The sequence below is a fragment of the Cannabis sativa genome, chromosome 1, assembly GCF_029168945.1.
Source record: "Cannabis sativa cultivar Pink pepper isolate KNU-18-1 chromosome 1, ASM2916894v1, whole genome shotgun sequence".
NCBI classification, from domain to species: domain Eukaryota; kingdom Viridiplantae; phylum Streptophyta; class Magnoliopsida; order Rosales; family Cannabaceae; genus Cannabis; species Cannabis sativa.
This window is the reverse complement of record NC_083601.1, coordinates 46,465,796-46,482,774: the sequence shown is the minus strand read 5'-3', so window position 1 is coordinate 46,482,774 and position 16,979 is coordinate 46,465,796. Positions and strand designations below refer to the sequence as shown.

General features: G+C 30.8%; 4 protein-coding genes across 5 annotated transcripts; 2 read left to right on the top strand and 2 right to left on the bottom strand.

The window, feature by feature from the left end:
- Positions 1 to 1,714: 1,714 nt before the first annotated feature.
- On the bottom strand, positions 1,715 to 3,476 carry LOC115705295 (F-box/kelch-repeat protein At5g15710-like). Its single transcript, XM_030632598.2, has one exon. It carries the CDS (start codon positions 2,974 to 2,976, stop codon positions 1,822 to 1,824), a length of 1,155 nt encoding a protein of 384 aa, XP_030488458.2. The 5' UTR covers positions 2,977 to 3,476; the 3' UTR covers positions 1,715 to 1,821.
- A 4,332-nt stretch (positions 3,477 to 7,808) lies between these two features.
- Positions 7,809 to 9,583, top strand: LOC115705340 (uncharacterized). The gene is made up of 3 exons (XM_030632655.2): positions 7,809 to 7,966; positions 8,684 to 8,918; positions 9,169 to 9,583. Exons 1-3 carry the CDS (start codon positions 7,875 to 7,877, stop codon positions 9,442 to 9,444), a joined length of 603 nt encoding a protein of 200 aa, XP_030488515.1. The 5' UTR covers positions 7,809 to 7,874; the 3' UTR covers positions 9,445 to 9,583.
- Positions 9,584 to 10,081: 498 nt separating this feature from the next.
- Positions 10,082 to 12,249, top strand: LOC115705309 (uncharacterized). The gene is made up of 2 exons (XM_030632617.2): positions 10,082 to 11,583; positions 11,665 to 12,249. The coding sequence occupies exons 1-2, from the start codon at positions 10,876 to 10,878 to the stop codon at positions 11,944 to 11,946; spliced, it is 990 nt and encodes a 329-aa protein (XP_030488477.2). The 5' UTR covers positions 10,082 to 10,875; the 3' UTR covers positions 11,947 to 12,249.
- Positions 12,250 to 13,080: 831 nt separating this feature from the next.
- On the bottom strand, positions 13,081 to 15,629 carry LOC115705325 (uncharacterized). 2 transcript variants are annotated; one of them, XM_030632636.2, is made up of 10 exons: positions 15,498 to 15,629; positions 15,326 to 15,341; positions 14,773 to 14,961; positions 14,449 to 14,528; positions 14,271 to 14,330; positions 13,947 to 14,180; positions 13,813 to 13,875; positions 13,608 to 13,676; positions 13,466 to 13,511; positions 13,081 to 13,380 (listed from the first exon to the last, which is right to left on the bottom strand). In XM_030632636.2, the coding sequence occupies exons 2-10, from the start codon at positions 15,333 to 15,335 to the stop codon at positions 13,310 to 13,312; spliced, it is 822 nt and encodes a 273-aa protein (XP_030488496.2). In that variant the 5' UTR covers positions 15,336 to 15,341; positions 15,498 to 15,629; the 3' UTR covers positions 13,081 to 13,309. The 2 variants fall into 2 exon arrangements, with proteins under 2 accessions (XP_030488496.2, XP_030488495.2); XM_030632635.2 differs by having other exon boundaries at positions 15,326 to 15,608.
- Positions 15,630 to 16,979: the final 1,350 nt, after the last annotated feature.

Genomic DNA, 16,979 nt, shown 5'->3' with positions numbered 1-16,979 from the left:
ATTAAAATTATAATAATTACGATTATTTTTTATATGATTATCTATAATTATTATTGGAAAAAAATATAAATATAAAAATAATTAAAATTGTAAAATACACATATTTTAGTATTTAGTTCATTAATTGTAATGAAAAAATAAAAATATAAAGTATTCATAAAAAAGTAAATGAATCTATTTTAGAAACGGATTGGCCACTATACGAATATTCGAGCATGGTACGAAATTATCAAATTTACAAACTGTATTGAATTTATCTTATAAAATTATTATACGACAAGACAGAACCCGTATTTTAAAAATACGACAAGACACGATTTATATTTTTTTATGGCACTACACGACTTATATTTTTTATAATCTAGCAGAACCCGTATTTTAAAAGTACAAAAAATATGAGAAATGCTAAAGGACACCACTGGTGCCTAGCACCCTCCTACGTGTCAATATCGCTATTGGTGCAATTAAGTATCGGGTCCCATATAGTTTAATATAATAATTTTTATAGAGTATCGCTAGCCAATTGTAAGTCGACACATTTAGAAGTTGCTAGGCTCCACTGGTGCCCAATAGCAATGCTCTTTTTTGGACCAAATTAACACAACGCGCACAGTAATTACAGCTATTAGTATCGACTCACCTCACCAGCTTTGGAAATTGAACATAAAATACATATTTCCCAAGTTGAAAATAGATGTTTTGGCACCAAACTAGCAACCAAACAAAATGGACTTTTTTTGTCAGCTATTGTTTTTATTTCATATTTTTATTTTAAAGTATTGCAATTAAATATTAGTGATTTGATGCTTAATCTTTTTTATTAACAGCATCTTATAATTATTAGTAATATTTTTAAATAACTACTTGAGACTAGTTTTTTTTTTTGAAACATACTTGAGACTAATTTAAATAATCATAAAAAAAATAAGTGTATGTTAAAATTTAAATTATAATATATAAACGCTTCAAAAAAAAAACCCAAACATTAATATTACCTTTTACCAATTTCCCTTTTTATTTTGAGTAATTTGCGGCAAAACCCCCTTAACTTTCAATTTACTTGCAAAAAACCATCCAACCTCATATTTTGGTGGGAAAACCCTCCAAAGTACTATTCTGTTTACATTTTAAGATGTCGTCTGTCCAGCTCATAATTTTGCCCACGTGGCAATGACAAGTCACTAAAAAATTATCATATGTGACCATATTTTACAAAATAAAAATAAAACTTTAAGAGTAATTTGCGGCAAAACTCCCCCAACTATCAATTTACTTGCAAAAAACCATCTAAGAAACTTTAAGGTTGGATGGTTTTTTGCAAGTAAATTGATAGTTGAGGGAGTTTTGCCGCAAATTACTCTTAAATTTTTTGTTTTTATTTTAATTTTTATTTTGTAAAATATGGCCACGTAGGATAATTTTTTATTGACCTGTCATTGCCACGTGGGCAAAATTAAGACTTAACGAGGCTGAATAGACGACACCTTAAAAATGTAAACGAAACAGTACTTTGGAGGGTTTTCCCACCAAAATATGAGGTTGGATGGTTTTTTGCAAGTAAATTGATAGTTGAGGGGGTTTTGCCGCAAATTACTCTTTTATTTTTATTAAGTTCAAACCTTTCTTTGATTTTGATTTGATATATTCATATATTTTACAGCCTCAGCTCCTCACCCAAGATAAAGTAAAATACAATAAGAGACACACTTGTTCATTACATTCAAACTGAAGCTTTTTCTAATTTATTTTAACATTATGAATGAAAAACAGAGAACTCATGTACAAAAACAAAAGTTTGTGTAATTTAATTTAAAATCTAATCTAAAAGAAGCATGAAGGAGAAAGATTTGGAGGAAAAATCACTCCTTTGATCTGCAAATTTGGGACTTTTCTTCCTCTAACTGAAGAACAACCCTCATTCCAAAACCATTCCCACTTACCCTTTTCTTCTTCTTCTTTTTCCTTCCAAACAATCATTCCAGACTCAAGATCTCTGTACAAGTAAATTGCTCCATTACTGCTCACACACTTTGTACTAACCCAACTTCCTTTTTCCCCCAAAAACTTCTTTTTAAGCTCAAATGGGACCTTCCCAACCAAAACCCAGGTATCACCCTGACCCAATTCCCACACGGACGCACAATCACCACACGTGCCACCCACGAGGGTCAATTTCTCGTTTCTCAACACAATAGACGCGAATTCAAGCTCACTAGCCATTGGAACTCTCAACTCCCTCCATGTGTTCGACGAAATGTCAAAACCCATTAAACTGTAAGCACGAGCTGATGTTATCCAGTACATCACTCCATTACAGTACACATTATCATTTGGTGTCCAAACAGTGAGTCTCACAGCAAATTCCATTGGTAAAGACCCAACAATCTGCCACGTGTCGTAATGTGAATCGTACATTTCCAACGTGGACTCGTAAGCTGAACAACCACTGGTTGGCGAGTCTGACATCCCACCTGCCACGTAGACCTTGAAACTGGGGAAAGAGGAAGAGAAGGAGTGATCATCATCATCATCATCATCATCATCATCGTCTAGAGCTATGAGACCCACAGCTGGATTGGTTCTGGACATGTTTAGCTTAGGAAGTTGTTTGTATTCCTTTGTAAAAGGGTTACAAAGGAGTAAATGGGGATAAGTATTGAGGCTTGTGGTTCTGAAAAGAATAAGGCTTTTTACAGACCCAAGTGGCTTAACTCCTCCAACTCCAACTCCAGGTAAGAAATCAATAGGAATTGAGTACCAATTCTTTGATATGGGATTGTGGGCATAGCAGAATTGAGTGTTGCTCCGATTTGGTAAGGCCATAAACCAATCTGGGTAGTGCTTAGAGTGAGATAAAGGTCGAGTCTTGGCACAGTTTTGCCACTGTCGACATGTGGAGCGCGCGCAGGCAAGTGAATCAGGTGAAAGAAAGTAAAAAATATTGGCTAGGAGATCAAATGGAAGGTCTCTCCACATGGTTGAAACTTTGGTTTGATTCTAATCTTATCTTTGCTTGTAGAATTTGTACATATATATATGTATGAAATTTGGTGGCTGATGAAGTTCAATAATTGGCGGTGAATTATATAAGATTGGATTGTTGTAGGTGAGTGATATTGGCATAGGGACGCGTGACTAACATGCTGAGATTGTGTGTGTTGTGGCGCTATATGATCTGACCCACATGTGAGTCTGTCAATTTGTATAATTTTCTTTCTTTCTTTCTTTCTTTCTTTCTTTTGCTGTTACAAAATCATAAAGAGTGGTTTTCAGATGACCCCAAAGGGCAAATAGATATGGACAAATAAGTTCCTATCAAGTGTTTTACATTGGTTTGGTCTCTCTTTAAAACCAACCCTTCTTTCTTTATGTTAAGATTTTTAGCTTTGTAGGTATGATGCTTTCATCATAATTATCTTAAAACTAATGAAGCTTTTTCAATATTTTTATTTATAGGATAAATGTAGACCCGTTGAATATGGTATATACTTAGGATAAAGCTGAAATTTTGACAAAGTTTGAATTATGATGTTGAATGATATCATGTTAAAAATAATGGGACTTTTTGTAACCATTTATTATCATTAAAGTTTGAACTGATCATATTTATTTATGTTTGGTGAAAATTAATATAGTTGTTGTTGTTATTGTCATTATTGGTTGAAATGAAGAAATGAACGTCTGAAAGTGAAAGTTGACATTGTTTATAACGTTTGTAAGTAGAAATAAAAGAAATATTTGCGAATCTCCCAAGGATTATAATAAGGTTTGGCTCAAAGAAATTTGTAACTGCTGTAGTAAACTCTTAAAATTGTAATAAAATAATTATTGCATTGGATCCAGTTCATTATCATTTATGTATTTAAATAATTAAATATATATATATTTATAAATACTTGTTTTATTACTTGAGTTGTGTCTGTCAGCTCAGCTAGCTTCTATCAATTTTATTTGTATTTTTGTTGCAAATATCTGAGAAAGTGTTTGTCCACAAATTACGTTTGTTTTATTAAAACAAGAAAAAGAAATCTCTTAAAAAAGAAAATGATAGAACAAAAGAAAATTAAATAAAATGGGTCTGCCATTGAAAAAATGATATGTTATATAGGGAAGCAAAGCATTACCAAATTTAATACAACGTTATCATCATCTGTCAACTTGTTTTTGTGCTCTCTAATCTTTAAATACCAACTGTTATATATGTATATATATATTTTTAAAATTTACGAGATAAATATTTAAATTTAATTTTTGATTAAAAATAAATGCTTAAATTTAAATTTTTGTAGTAATAATATTTAAGTTACATATATAAAACTTCCGTAACTGGATATCTGACAGTTAAAAGTCACATTATTATTTATGTGTCATTTTTTATTAGTATATTTAAATTAATTTTCAAATAAAAAATAAAATTTTAATAAAGTGGACTGATGAAAGACTAATTGATTTGGCACTTAAGGACTAAATATCTATAATAAATTAAAAATTAAATTTAAATATTTATTCTGTTAATTACTCATTTTTTTTTTCTTATTCTAATAAAAACATAAAAAATTACACCAAAAATAATATTTTTTTAGGGGATTACCTCATATACTATTTTTTTTAACTTTTTTTTCTTTTTCAAATTTACGGTTTGAGTTTCTAAAGTGGTTGCAGCCCTAATTACAATAGGGGTTTTTATACGATTTTTTGTTGCAAATTAAGTTGTAGCGCTAGTTACAATATGAGTTTTTATGTAGAATTCCGTAAAAATACAAAAAAAAAAAACTATTTTTTAAATGTAAAATAAAAAACCTCAATTTTTTTTTATTACTATCCCAATTACTATTATAAACATAAACAATATATATAAATATTAAAAAAATGTTATTACTGTAGCAAAACTGCATATATGTCATGGTGCAGCCTTTTATGGAAAAGTTCATTGAGAATCTGATATTTTTTTGCAGCAATAACTTTCATTCAAAAAGAAAATATAATGCCATACAACCAAGAATTTCTAACAAAAGAAATCTTATATCAATATTTTTAGAAAATTCTATAATATACCATTTTAGAAGAGATGCATTAATACATTTCTATATTTTCGTATCTAAAATAATCTTTTTCTTATAGTTATGTAAGTTATAGTTATTTAAGACATCCTACAAAATTTTAAGAAATTCAAACTTCACTTCACTTCACTTCTAACTTCACATTCCATACTCCCTATTTCTATCCATACTAATGAGAGTCTGATAGTGGTACGATGGTTGCTTGATGCTATCTATTTTTTTTTAATGTTTTTGTATATAAAAAAATGGTAGCATCAGGACACCATCAGATTATCATCAGATCAGATTCTACATTTATAGATATTAAGCTCGTCACGAAAGCGTCGGACCACTATCAGATTACCATCAAATCATATCTTACATTTATATCAGGCAACTATCAGACATTCGTCTTCAACCTTTACTCGTTTTAACAATAGAAAAATATCGAGCCACCATCGAGCCTAGTAAAAAAAATTATATAAAAGTAATTACAATTATAAAAAAAAATACATAATTTTAATAATTATTCAGTAAAAATAAAATGTAATATTCAAATTTTAATAGTTTTAATGATTTTTTATATAATTTTATATAAAAAGATATTACAAAATTATATAAAAATATTAAAGTTATAAAAGAACACATAACTTTAGTAATTATATCATTAACTATAAAAATAAAATGTAAAAAGATAGAGTACAAATTTAAGTATGTATAAGAAAATAGACTAACCAGAATAAAGTACGACACAAAATCAAGCATAACACGAATTTTTAGCATGACATTATGGCATAGCACGACACGATTAGTATTGATTAGTACTTTTTATGACGCAATACCACAAATCTGTATTTTTTTTATAGCACAACACAATTTATATATTTTTTTATTATGACACCACACTACATAATCTATATTTATAGCAAAATCATGCAATTTACCTTGGAAAGACGATTAAAAAAGAATGGGAAATTTGATTTTCTATACTTACATATACCTAATATTTTATTGGGCATTTTACAATTTTGTATACATTATTTTAATTAATTACAAAATATGTGCAAAAAAACTTATTATCATTTTCTCATACACTTTTATATATAATTAAAAACTTTTTTTCAATTTTTATTATAATATATATATGGTAATAATTATTGATTAGTATATATATGGTAATATTGGTTATGTTTATTTTTATGTTTAGAATTATAATAAACATACTAATAATATAAAACATTTTATATATGTGTTTATTGGCTATGTTTATTTTTATGTTTACAATTATAATAAACATACTAATAATATAAAATATTTTATATATGTATTTATTTTATTTTCTATTAATTAAACATACTAATTTAATAAACAAAATAATAATATTCACATAAGTTTATTATATCACTCTACGTGTGTTATGTTTATTTTTTTAGTAATTTTTTAGAAAATAAATAATATATATATAAAAAAATTGTTTATCTTTATCTTTTCTTTTGTTTATTAATTGTGTCGTGTTTATTTTTTTTAATTAAATAATTTTTGGTATTTATAAAGTTATGTTTGTTTATTTATTTTTTAATGTAAGATTTATACTTCAATAAAAAACTCGTTCACTAACTCATTAGAAAATAATCAATACATAGAAACAATAGAAAGAAAATATACTTATTTTAGTATAGTATAAATTGAGTATGTCTATTTTTATGTTTACAATTATAATAAACATACTAATAATATAAAATACTTTGTATATATATATTTATTTTGTTTTCTATTTATTAAACATACTACTTTAATAAACAAAATAATAATATTCCATATGTTTATTATATCACTCTACGTGTCATGTTTATTTTTAGTAATTTTAAGTATTAATTTATATTTATATACATTAATGTTTATAATTTTGATATTGTATTTTATTAAAAAAATCTTATTAAATTATAATAATTCATACTAAAATAGATAATAAACATTTATCTTTTAAGAAAAAATATTTAACTTGTTTATTTTTATAAAACTGTTTAATTAATTTTACGAAATTGTTTATTTTGAGGTTTAATAAACATATTAAAAATGTATGGTTTCATGTAATAAGTTTTCAAAATGTATAAATTTTTAAAATAATTTTTTTTTGCACATTTTTTGTAATTATTTTGTTTTTGTTGTACATTTATGAAAAAAGCCCTATTTTATTTCTAAACTAATACATATCATCATTGAAAATATATGACCACTTTATCTAAAACCCAAAAATACCCCTCTCAAATTTTCCATACTTTTTTTTAGTGCAAAAACATAAAAAAAAAAAAAAAAAAATTGGTAGTCCGATGGGGTCCGATGGTAGTCCGATGGTGGTCCGATGGTCACCTGATGCTACTTTTGTATGTACAAAAATATAAAAAAAAAATTGGTAGCAGATTTGGTTCGATGGTAGTCCAATGAGTGGTCCGATGGGTGGTCCGATGGGTGGTCCGATGGTGGCCCGATGGGGTGGCCCGATAGATGGTCCGATGGGTGGTCCGATGGTGTAAATGGGGTGATGTAAATGGGGGTATTTTAGGAATATCATAAAAATTGTCATATTTTACAAATATTAGTTATTATTTGTTTAGAAAAAAAAACTAACCAAATGTAAGCATAAAAAATCAAATTTCCCAAAAGAATTTACCTTGAAAAGAAAAAAATATATATTTATTAATTTTTGGCAACAGAAAATAAATGTTTTTTTTTTTTAAAAAAAAAGAAATAAATTAATGTTTATTTGATTGGTAATTTAAGAGAGACAGTAATAAAGTAGGGTTCGTAATAATTGAGCTCTGCCTTTTCCCTAAAATGGGTTCTTCGACGAAATGGGCAACCACCATTTCCACCATTTCTTCTTCCTTGTATTTCCTTCTCATTATTCTCCAAATTCCACTCTTCAGGTACTAATATCTCCCCTTTTCTTCTCTCTTTTTCTTGATGCTTACAGATTAATAATGCTAAAACTTTGAATTAACTCAACTTTGAAACCCCCCCAAAAAAAAAACACGAAACAAATGTGGAGTTCCTTTCTATTTATGTTTGGCTTCTAATAAGATTTGTAATGTATAAGTTTGTTATTATTATATTTGATTTATTGTGTTTTTCTTTACTTTTTAATCATTAGCACTGTTCATTATCCATTAATTTATTCATTATTCTTCCCTGAGAAAATATATTAGTACAAATTGAATCTGGGTATTGAAAATTTGTCACTAGTATATATTACATTCACTTATCTATTAATGTGAATTGTTTTTACATTTGATATTTACTGATTAATAATAATGCTGAAACTCTGAATCAAATCAAATTTGAAACGAAAGAAAACACACTAAACAAATGCTCCTTTCTATTTAATGTTTGGTTTCTAAGAATTTTAAATGTAAACTGCATTTATATCTTGAATATAGTTTATTATTATTATTATTTTTTATTTATTTGATCGTGCTTTTTTCAATCATTAGCACTGCTCATTAGCCATTAGTTAATTCATTTATTCTTCCCTGAGAAAATTTATTAGTACAAATTGAATCTGGGTATTGAGAATTTGTCACCAATATACAAATTATAGACTTATTTACACTTGTTATTAATGTATTATTCTCCTTGGAGAACAGGGTTCCTTGTAGAACTGGAATATGCAGAGGGCCATTAGAGGTGACAGCCTCACACTTAATTGCTACCGAATTGTTTCCTTCAGCTGCAGTGAAGACTGTACTGTACCCTGGGGCTATTGCACATGCTTTCTTTAACAACAAAGCTATACCAACTTATCATCACTTCAAGAAGTCATTTACTTTTGTCTCTTTTAAGTCAGCCCCAGTAACCTTTGATGATCTACAACGACTTGAGGTCAGTGCTTGATCTATGCGTTTGAATCATCTGTTCTGTTGTCAATTTTCATCGCATTTCATAAATGGTAATGGTATAAATTATATGAGGAAATGTTGAAGGGTTTAAACTATGCTGCATGAAAATACAAGATAGACTCTGATAGATTAGGGATTATGCTGCATGAAAATGTACTACAACTAGTAATGTTATAAACATGGTCTAAGTTGAAAATTGCAATTTCTTACTTTGGCTCTATCATCATCATCAGGTCCTTGCAGGAAGCTATTTGTCAGTGGCTGGAGCATTTGCATGTCTCATAAAACCAGGGAGAATGAGCTTCTTTGGGACACTGTTGGTCATGTGGGGTCTGGCTAGAGAAATGTTTCTGAGAAAATCAACCAACATTTATTCTGGGAAAGCTGTCCTTATTCATCCTGCAATGTTCATTGCTCTGGTTTTTGCCTTTTTGTCTATAAGAAGGGATATAAGGAAGATCTTTCGTAGTAGCAAAAGCCGGTCCGTTATGAAAGCCAAACTTGTATAAAATTTGAAGCAGCAAAAACTTGTATGAGGAATTACACTAGTTTTAGTTTGGATTAATGATATATAAATGTTAATAACTGATCTCTATGTGACTCTGACTAAAGAAATATATTGGAGACAATGTTCTTATGTTTTGTGTTGTTCATTTTGCTACTCCCCTCCACAGAAGCATCATCCATGTGTATGTGTTTGTGTATGTATATGATTCCACTTTGTGGCGAAGTATGAGGGTGTGTGGGGTCATGAACCCAAGTCTTTTTTTTTTCTTTTTGCTCCTCAAAATGGCTAATCACATGTGGGCCATAAATTGCTACAGACAACATTTATTTTTGGAGTGGTCTCTAAACTTCAAGGTAAGTCTGTTATAATACACACCTTGAAAAAGATTGTTTGGGTAGATTTTTTATTTATTTTGTTTTTTTAAAAAAAGAAATAATTTATTTTTTTATGATTGTGTAGGTTATAATTATTTAGGACTTATGATAATTTTCATTGCTAAAAATAAAGTTTAAATATTATATTGTATACTAAAGTAAATATTTAAATTTTAATTTTGGTATAATAAATTATTCAGAATTTTTTAAAAATTTATAGATGATTTTGTATAAATACAATGTAAACAATCATTAAAAAAAAAATCTAAAAGAATTTTCTTGATGCTAAAATAGAATCTATGTAATATAACTAACAAATACTCGTGCACAAAAGAAAAAACGAGAGAAGTAGTAAGTTATAAAGGCTTAACAACTTGTTTGTTATATGGATTTGCCATGCTGAGATGAAGAGATTCAGTGATTGTGAGTGGTATAGCAAATCCTTTACCTTTGTCTGTTAGTTTAGAACACTTTACAAGTGGAATGGAACCTTTTGCTATTATAGAAAAGCACAGAGATTCTTCCCACTTGGACACCTTGACTAATGCCTCTTTGTTATTTTTCTATGCCTTAAATAAGACCATATACTAAATGGTTGGTCATTGGTGCGTGTCAACAGCTCTGCAATCTTACTTGTCTGTCTCCCTTATTTTTCTTTTCTTTAAAGTCTACAATCCATCTTCTGATTTTGGATCACGTTTCTTTTCTTCTTTCAAGTTTCAAATTCTGGGACTTTCCGAAGTTGAACAGATTTGATCTTGAAACTCTGATACCGCTCTTAAAGTCAACATTTTTGGAGATGGGTTCTTGTTTTTAGCTTCCATATTATAGAAACTTGGTGAAGCCTGTGGCTTTCTGTGCCACTGAATCAAGAATATTATTCAAGTTTAACTGATTTGGTCAGTTGGGTTTTCTCATGGAGGAAGAATCTTGAGGATCTTTGTATCTTCAACGTAATAATCAATAGCCGGATCTGGTAGAGATTTCTAAGGTACTTTTTCTGATTCTTTTTCTTGGTTTGTGAAATTCAAAGATATTCAGATAAAGTGAGGAGGGAGATGTTTGATGCTTGCTTGATGATGAATTTTAATACTTCTTTGAGTTACCCAACACACAAATTGGGCTATGCAAATGTAAACACTCAAAAGACTTTCTTGTATAAGTCAAGGTCAAATCGTGTTCTAGCAATGCCTCCACCATCTCCATTTCTTTTAAACACAGATGAAGATGGGAAATTTGGTTCAACAAGTAATGATTCTGGTGATTCTTTAGTTAGTTTGGAAAATACTATTGGTATAATTGGAGGGGTATCTGTTGATTCTACTCTGAAGTTCTTGAGAAAACTAGTTAAGTTGGGTTTAAAAGATGAAGATAGTATTCCTTTTGTGCTCTGCTCTGACCCCATGTTGAGTAAGGATCTTCAGTTACTTGAAAGGAGTTCTTTGCCTTCTTTAAGTGGTCACAAAACCCAACGAGTACAAATGGATCCTACCCGAATTGTGGAGAATCTGAGAAGCAAAAGGGTCTTCTTGGAAAATTCAGGAGCTCGTTGCATTGTCATGCCTTGTCATTTATCACATTGTTGGTATGAAGAAGTTTCCAAGGGAGGTAATGTTCCTTTCCTCCATATGGGAGAATGTGTTGCCAAGCAGCTCAAGGAAGCCAAGTTGAAGCCACTTGAAGCTGGAAGTGAAGTGAGGATTGGAGTGCTTGGGACCAATGTAACTTTAACTGCAGGATTTTATCAAGACAAATTGCAGAATGAGGTAATTCCTTTACATTTTGTTTTTTCTCTTGCTGCAACTTACATTCTTTAATATGATTCTAAAGACTAAACACACTTGCAGGGGTTTGAGGTTGTGTTGCCAGATAAATCAACTACAGAACATGCTGTTGTTCCTGCTATGGAGGCTTTAAGTAGAAAAGATATAGAAGGAGCACGGAATCTATTGCGAATTGCTCTCCAAGTTCTTTTGGTGAGGGCTGTAAATACTGTTATTCTTGCCTCAGATGATATGAGAAATCTTTTGCCTCTTAATGATCCTCTTCTCAAGAGATGTGTTGACCCTTTGGATGCATTAGCCATGTCAACTGTCAAGTGGGCTCAAACTGCTGAAACAGGTAAATGAAGATAGTTTACTTCTTCTATGCTATATTGATTTGGAATTCATACAGAAGAACATGTTATTGGTGTAATACTTGATTTGTCTGTGTTACTATGAAGTTGGAGGATTGTATAAATTTTGAAAAGCTTTTCCGTTGATTCTTCAGTAGGACCAACTCTCTTACATATCATATTGAGTAGAGTATATCATTGTCTGTATGTAAAAGAATTCCATTTTATGAGAGCTGGAAGCTTTTTGTCATGGACATGTTTAAAGGGCTGTACAAAAATATTCCAATTAAGATTGGTTGATGTTCTTTCTGACTAAGTAATTGGGATAAGTATCGAGTTGTTTATGATTATGCCCCACTTAATAACACTTAATTACATTCTAAATTACTTTAATGGTCATCATATCACATCATATAATCAAGATAAATGTCACTTATCCGAGAAAATAAGGGAAGAATTGCAATGAGAGCATCCATTACGTTTACACGTATCTTGTTCGAGTAAAACAAGAAAAGTTAATAATTACTATCCTCTAGTGGCATCTTGCTTGTCCCCACAAGACCATGTGTAACAGATTTAAATGGCTACAAAAAGAGAAATGCTACTGGGCACTTTAAGATGCCCCTAAGTACCACAAAAAATAACACATGTTAGATTTTAATAGAGTCTCATATATTTTAAATTATTAATATTGGTGTAGCTTTAGACACCTTAAGCTACCAAATATCAATTCTCTTAAAAAAAGCAAAAATCCCTTTTTACTAACACATTTTCCCACAAGTCAATTCCCATTTTGTGTTTTCCAAAAAATTAGCAGTGGAAATGGAAATGTGTACTAAAGCATGGAGAGTGTAAAAGCTTTTCATAGATGACCATTTTTCATCATTCTGCAATGCCATATTTGATTGGGAGCTTCTTCAACTCTCTAGTCTACATCCATTAACTTCCTTCGAATATCGAAATGTCAAAGGATTTATAAGAAAAACTAAAGAATAATGATATGTGCACCTAAATATTACACGCATGAATATATTACCACAAGTGTTTCGGCAATACCAGGCTCCTTAACTCTCTTGGTAGACACTCAAAGAAGCCATCATTGACTCTCCACTAGTTTTTGTTGCTACGAAACAAAGAGACTGGGGCATGTTGGAGTTTCTAATGGACTCTCAATTCTGATATAAATATATTTATATGTACAAGTTTATATAAACTGCTACATGGCTACCAATTACCAAAGGTGATTACTTTATAAACAAAGGAATATTTAAGAGTGAAAAAAGCAAATACCAAAGTGTTAAACAACACTATTGTTATAAGAAAATATTTCTTAAAAAAAATCTATATATATATATATGAAATATAAGAAAACCAATCTACTGAAGCTTCTTTATCCCAGGAAATGAGGGAAGAATAGCAATGAGAGCATCATTATATCCAACAGGATCTGATAAAAGCAAAACAACCCAAATTTAGAGAGCATTTGAAGAAAGCAAGAACAAAAAAGCACAGTGGAAATTTACTATACTTACCACCATCCTCTCGTAGTATCTTGATTACCTCTCCTGAAACATCAGACTGGATGGGACAAAAAAGTAAAGGAAGATATGTAAAAGAGTTAATAAAGAGAAAATGTATTTGAAAAATTGCTGAGAGCTTTTATAACATTCAAACCTCAATTGGTAGCTCCCCACCAAGCTGTTCTATGTAGCAAATCACTTGACCCTCTTTCACTGTTTGCTTCTGTTAAGTCATAAATGCAAAAGTTATACATTCATAGTAAGCATTACAGCAAGAGTCCAAGCATGACCACTGCCTTGAGATCAGTAAACCAATTTTGAAAAATAAATGAACAAAGTTCATAGCAACGGGGAAGTACCTCTTTACATGGCGGTGGAGCACGCTTCCCTTTTATAGTTCGAGATCTTCTGAAAAACCCCACCTACAGCAGCCTTGTGTTTAGGACAAAATTTACAGAACAGCCAAAAGAAAATGAAGCATAGGAGCACTTACTCTTGGAGACTGAATTATCACCAAGCCGTCATCAGGAGCTTTATTTACAAAAGTTTGAATATTCTGTGAAGAAGTTTCTGACTTAGTTAAAGCCAAAGATAATGCAGAAGTAGACTCATTTAACTCAGGAACTTCAGCAACTGTATATTCACTAGTAGGAGCATAAATTTCGGAGGATGGACTGGTGGGATTTTCAGTCAAGTCCCTTGTAACATGTAAGTAGAATCCACTGAGCTGCTCATATTTTGACATTGCAAAGTGTTACAACAAGGGAAAATTCATAAAAGTTAATCTTTAATAGAATCAAAACATATTGTTACTTACTTTTAGTTCAAACTCTGCAACTGAAGTTGTGTCACATATTGTTGTGAGCAGATATTCTACCTAGAGTCCAAACAAGTAGTTAGAATGTTTTTCACTTTGTGTAAACAGTATATGTATAGATTTCCAAGGAAAACAATGCTTTCACATATAGACACATGATGATTGTCAACAATGTTACCTCATCAGAGTTTGGAATAACTTGGCTCCTTAAACCAGAAATCTCAGGCTCTTCAGATTCATCTTCTGGACTTAAAACGGCTATTACAGACATCATCAACCAAAATGAGTTATAGAGTCAGAAGCCAAATATAATAATCTACCATTAATGACTACATGTTTCAATGAATACTAGAAGAGCATTGCTATTGGGTGCTCAACACCTTTAGCGATATTTCCCAAAGTTATTTTCATTGGACACGATACTTAATTACACCAACAATTGTAATTTCACATTAATTAATTGATTTCTTAGAAAGAAAACCAAATATCACAAACAACTTACAGAGGGTCTCCAGTGATGGACCAATGCTCAAGTTTAAAACTTTTCTTGACAAACTTGATATTCTCAAACCTGCATAATCTAGTGATTTTTTCCCACTCCAACTTCTTAAACCATTTAATCTTAAAATCCCACTCTTTCTTGCAACACAGTCCAAGGTTGATATGTTAACATATGAGGAACCTAAATTACCTGCAAAACCATCATATCTTCCCAACATTTAGCTTTCTATAACAAATATTAGTTGTTGGAGATACATATTATTGTGCAAAATGATTCAGGAAAAATAAAAATATATTTTTTTTCAATAGTTAGATGGAATAAAATAAGCAAGAAGCACAAAATTAAATGACAAATTCTGGTATTGTACACACACACATAAATGGCAATGAAACCAATGCATGGAAAGTTTAACTATTTCTAAGTTGTAAAGACCCCAGAAAAGAAAAACAAAACAAAAAAGTGTAATTATATAAAACACCCAATAATCCTGATATGGTAAAACGATCAAATACAAATTAAGGGAATTCATATTGGGACAGAGAGCGAGACTCACAGGCAGCCATTGAAATCTTTGAGGCACCAAAAAGTGGAGAGAAGAATAAGAATAAGAAAAGGAAGTAAAACCCAGTTATTAAAGAAGTGTTTTAATAATCAGAGAATAGTGATGAATATGATGATGATGGTGATAGTTGATGAAACAGAGAAGAAGGGAAGTGGAGTTCAACCAGAGGCAGCCCTTCCTTGCTTGGTTCCCACCTTAGCTTCCTTTTCCAATATGACAAACGAACGTCCCACTAGTCTACCATTGCCAATACAACTGTAAACAATCCACACCGGGCCCAATCCAATATAATATCTCTAATTATTTTTTTTAGGGTTTTTAAGTTTATACGAGAAAATTTTATATTATAATTATAAGAGATATTAGTGGTAAAATTATCTTAATTTTATTATTAGTGACACTAAATTAAGTAAATTGATATTTTGGTGGTAAAATTCTTTAAATTTTACTTTTATTAGTTATTTATCCATTCCGTTCCAAAATTCTTTTAAGTGCTATGATGTACATGTCACAGTGTACACAAATGTACACATGGCAAATATCTCTTACTAAAAATTTGTCACATGCACACTTGTGAGTATTATATATATTTTTGGATGAGAGACACATAAAAAGAGAAAGTATAGCTTTAAGCAATCAGTGACCAAGTCCCCTTTATAAAGTCACAAAGAAGTTTTGTGGATCAGGAAACAGATTATGACCAAAGAATACATAGAGATTTATCCTGCCTTATTATGTCATTCGGGACACGAAAGGCTTAATATCTCTCCGACTCCAAGATGGCCCGGCTCGGAGTGTGCCTAAGTGATACATGTAAGATTATAAAGGGCTTATCACGGACACTAAGTGCCCAAAAGAAGTCGGATGTTTACCATGAAAAAAGACTTGGATCGCCCACTAAAGGTTATGCCCTTTCTGACACAGGATCAGAACTTGTCTCTTGTATCAAATCATGGTAATGCGCACTTCCCACTCACCTTTTTGCCTGACGGCTAGTTTAGGCATTTACTTTACAAGGTGAAACCTTTTGGTGACATGTTTCCAGTGCAGATAATGGTCCCCATTGTATAGCTGCCTCTTCACATGAGCAAAAACTTTCTTAGGGGCCCAATAGTTAGCTCATAACATGTTATTTACTCCCATAGTGACCTTATTACATAAACCCTTGGGGGTCATGAGCATGTCCATACCTGTCCTTTAGCCTATAAGTACCATTTTATTTTCATACGAAGGGGGATCAAAGATCAGATAGTTGAAGCTCTGCTAAATTTACTCTAAGCTTTTTTATTCTTCAAGAGAAACCTAGTGAGCAAGGTTAGGGTTTCTTGCAAACACTATTGTAAAAATATTTTACAAGTCTCTCAAGGCTAATAGGTTGACTCGTGGACTAGGACTCATTAACACATGAACCACGTAAAAATCTTGTCTTCTTTACTACTTTATTTCATTATTTCTTAAGCTCTTATTTTATTAGTTTCCGAAAATCTCGATAAACAGGGAGGTTTGGAGGGTTTTACCAGTGTAAACAAGTATACACGTGACAAATTATTAATGGGGGATATTGGTTTATGTGGTTAAGTATCACTAATGATAGAGTTCAAGTAGTTTTGCAGCCAATTTCCTTACTAAAAATTTACTACAAGCA

Bases quoted from the DNA above. Each gene is read 5' to 3' on its own strand.
- LOC115705295 (XM_030632598.2), bottom strand. From the start codon at position 2,976: ATGTGGAGAGACCTTCCATTTGATCTCCTAGCCAATATTTTTTACTTT.
- LOC115705340 (XM_030632655.2), top strand. From the start codon at position 7,875: ATGGGTTCTTCGACGAAATGGGCAACCACCATTTCCACCATTTCTTCT. The intron at 7,967-8,683 runs GTACTAATATCT...CTTGGAGAACAG, and splicing joins CTCCAAATTCCACTCTTCAG to GGTTCCTTGTAGAACTGGAA. The intron at 8,919-9,168 runs GTCAGTGCTTGA...CATCATCATCAG, and splicing joins ATGATCTACAACGACTTGAG to GTCCTTGCAGGAAGCTATTT.
- LOC115705309 (XM_030632617.2), top strand. From the start codon at position 10,876: ATGTTTGATGCTTGCTTGATGATGAATTTTAATACTTCTTTGAGTTAC. The intron at 11,584-11,664 runs GTAATTCCTTTA...ACACACTTGCAG, and splicing joins AAGACAAATTGCAGAATGAG to GGGTTTGAGGTTGTGTTGCC.
- LOC115705325 (XM_030632636.2), bottom strand. The intron at 14,181-14,270 runs GTAAGTAACAAT...AAATATGAGCAG, and splicing joins TTGCAGAGTTTGAACTAAAA to CTCAGTGGATTCTACTTACA. The intron at 13,512-13,607 runs GTTTGAATGTTA...TGTCCCATCCAG, and splicing joins GTGGGGAGCTACCAATTGAG to TCTGATGTTTCAGGAGAGGT.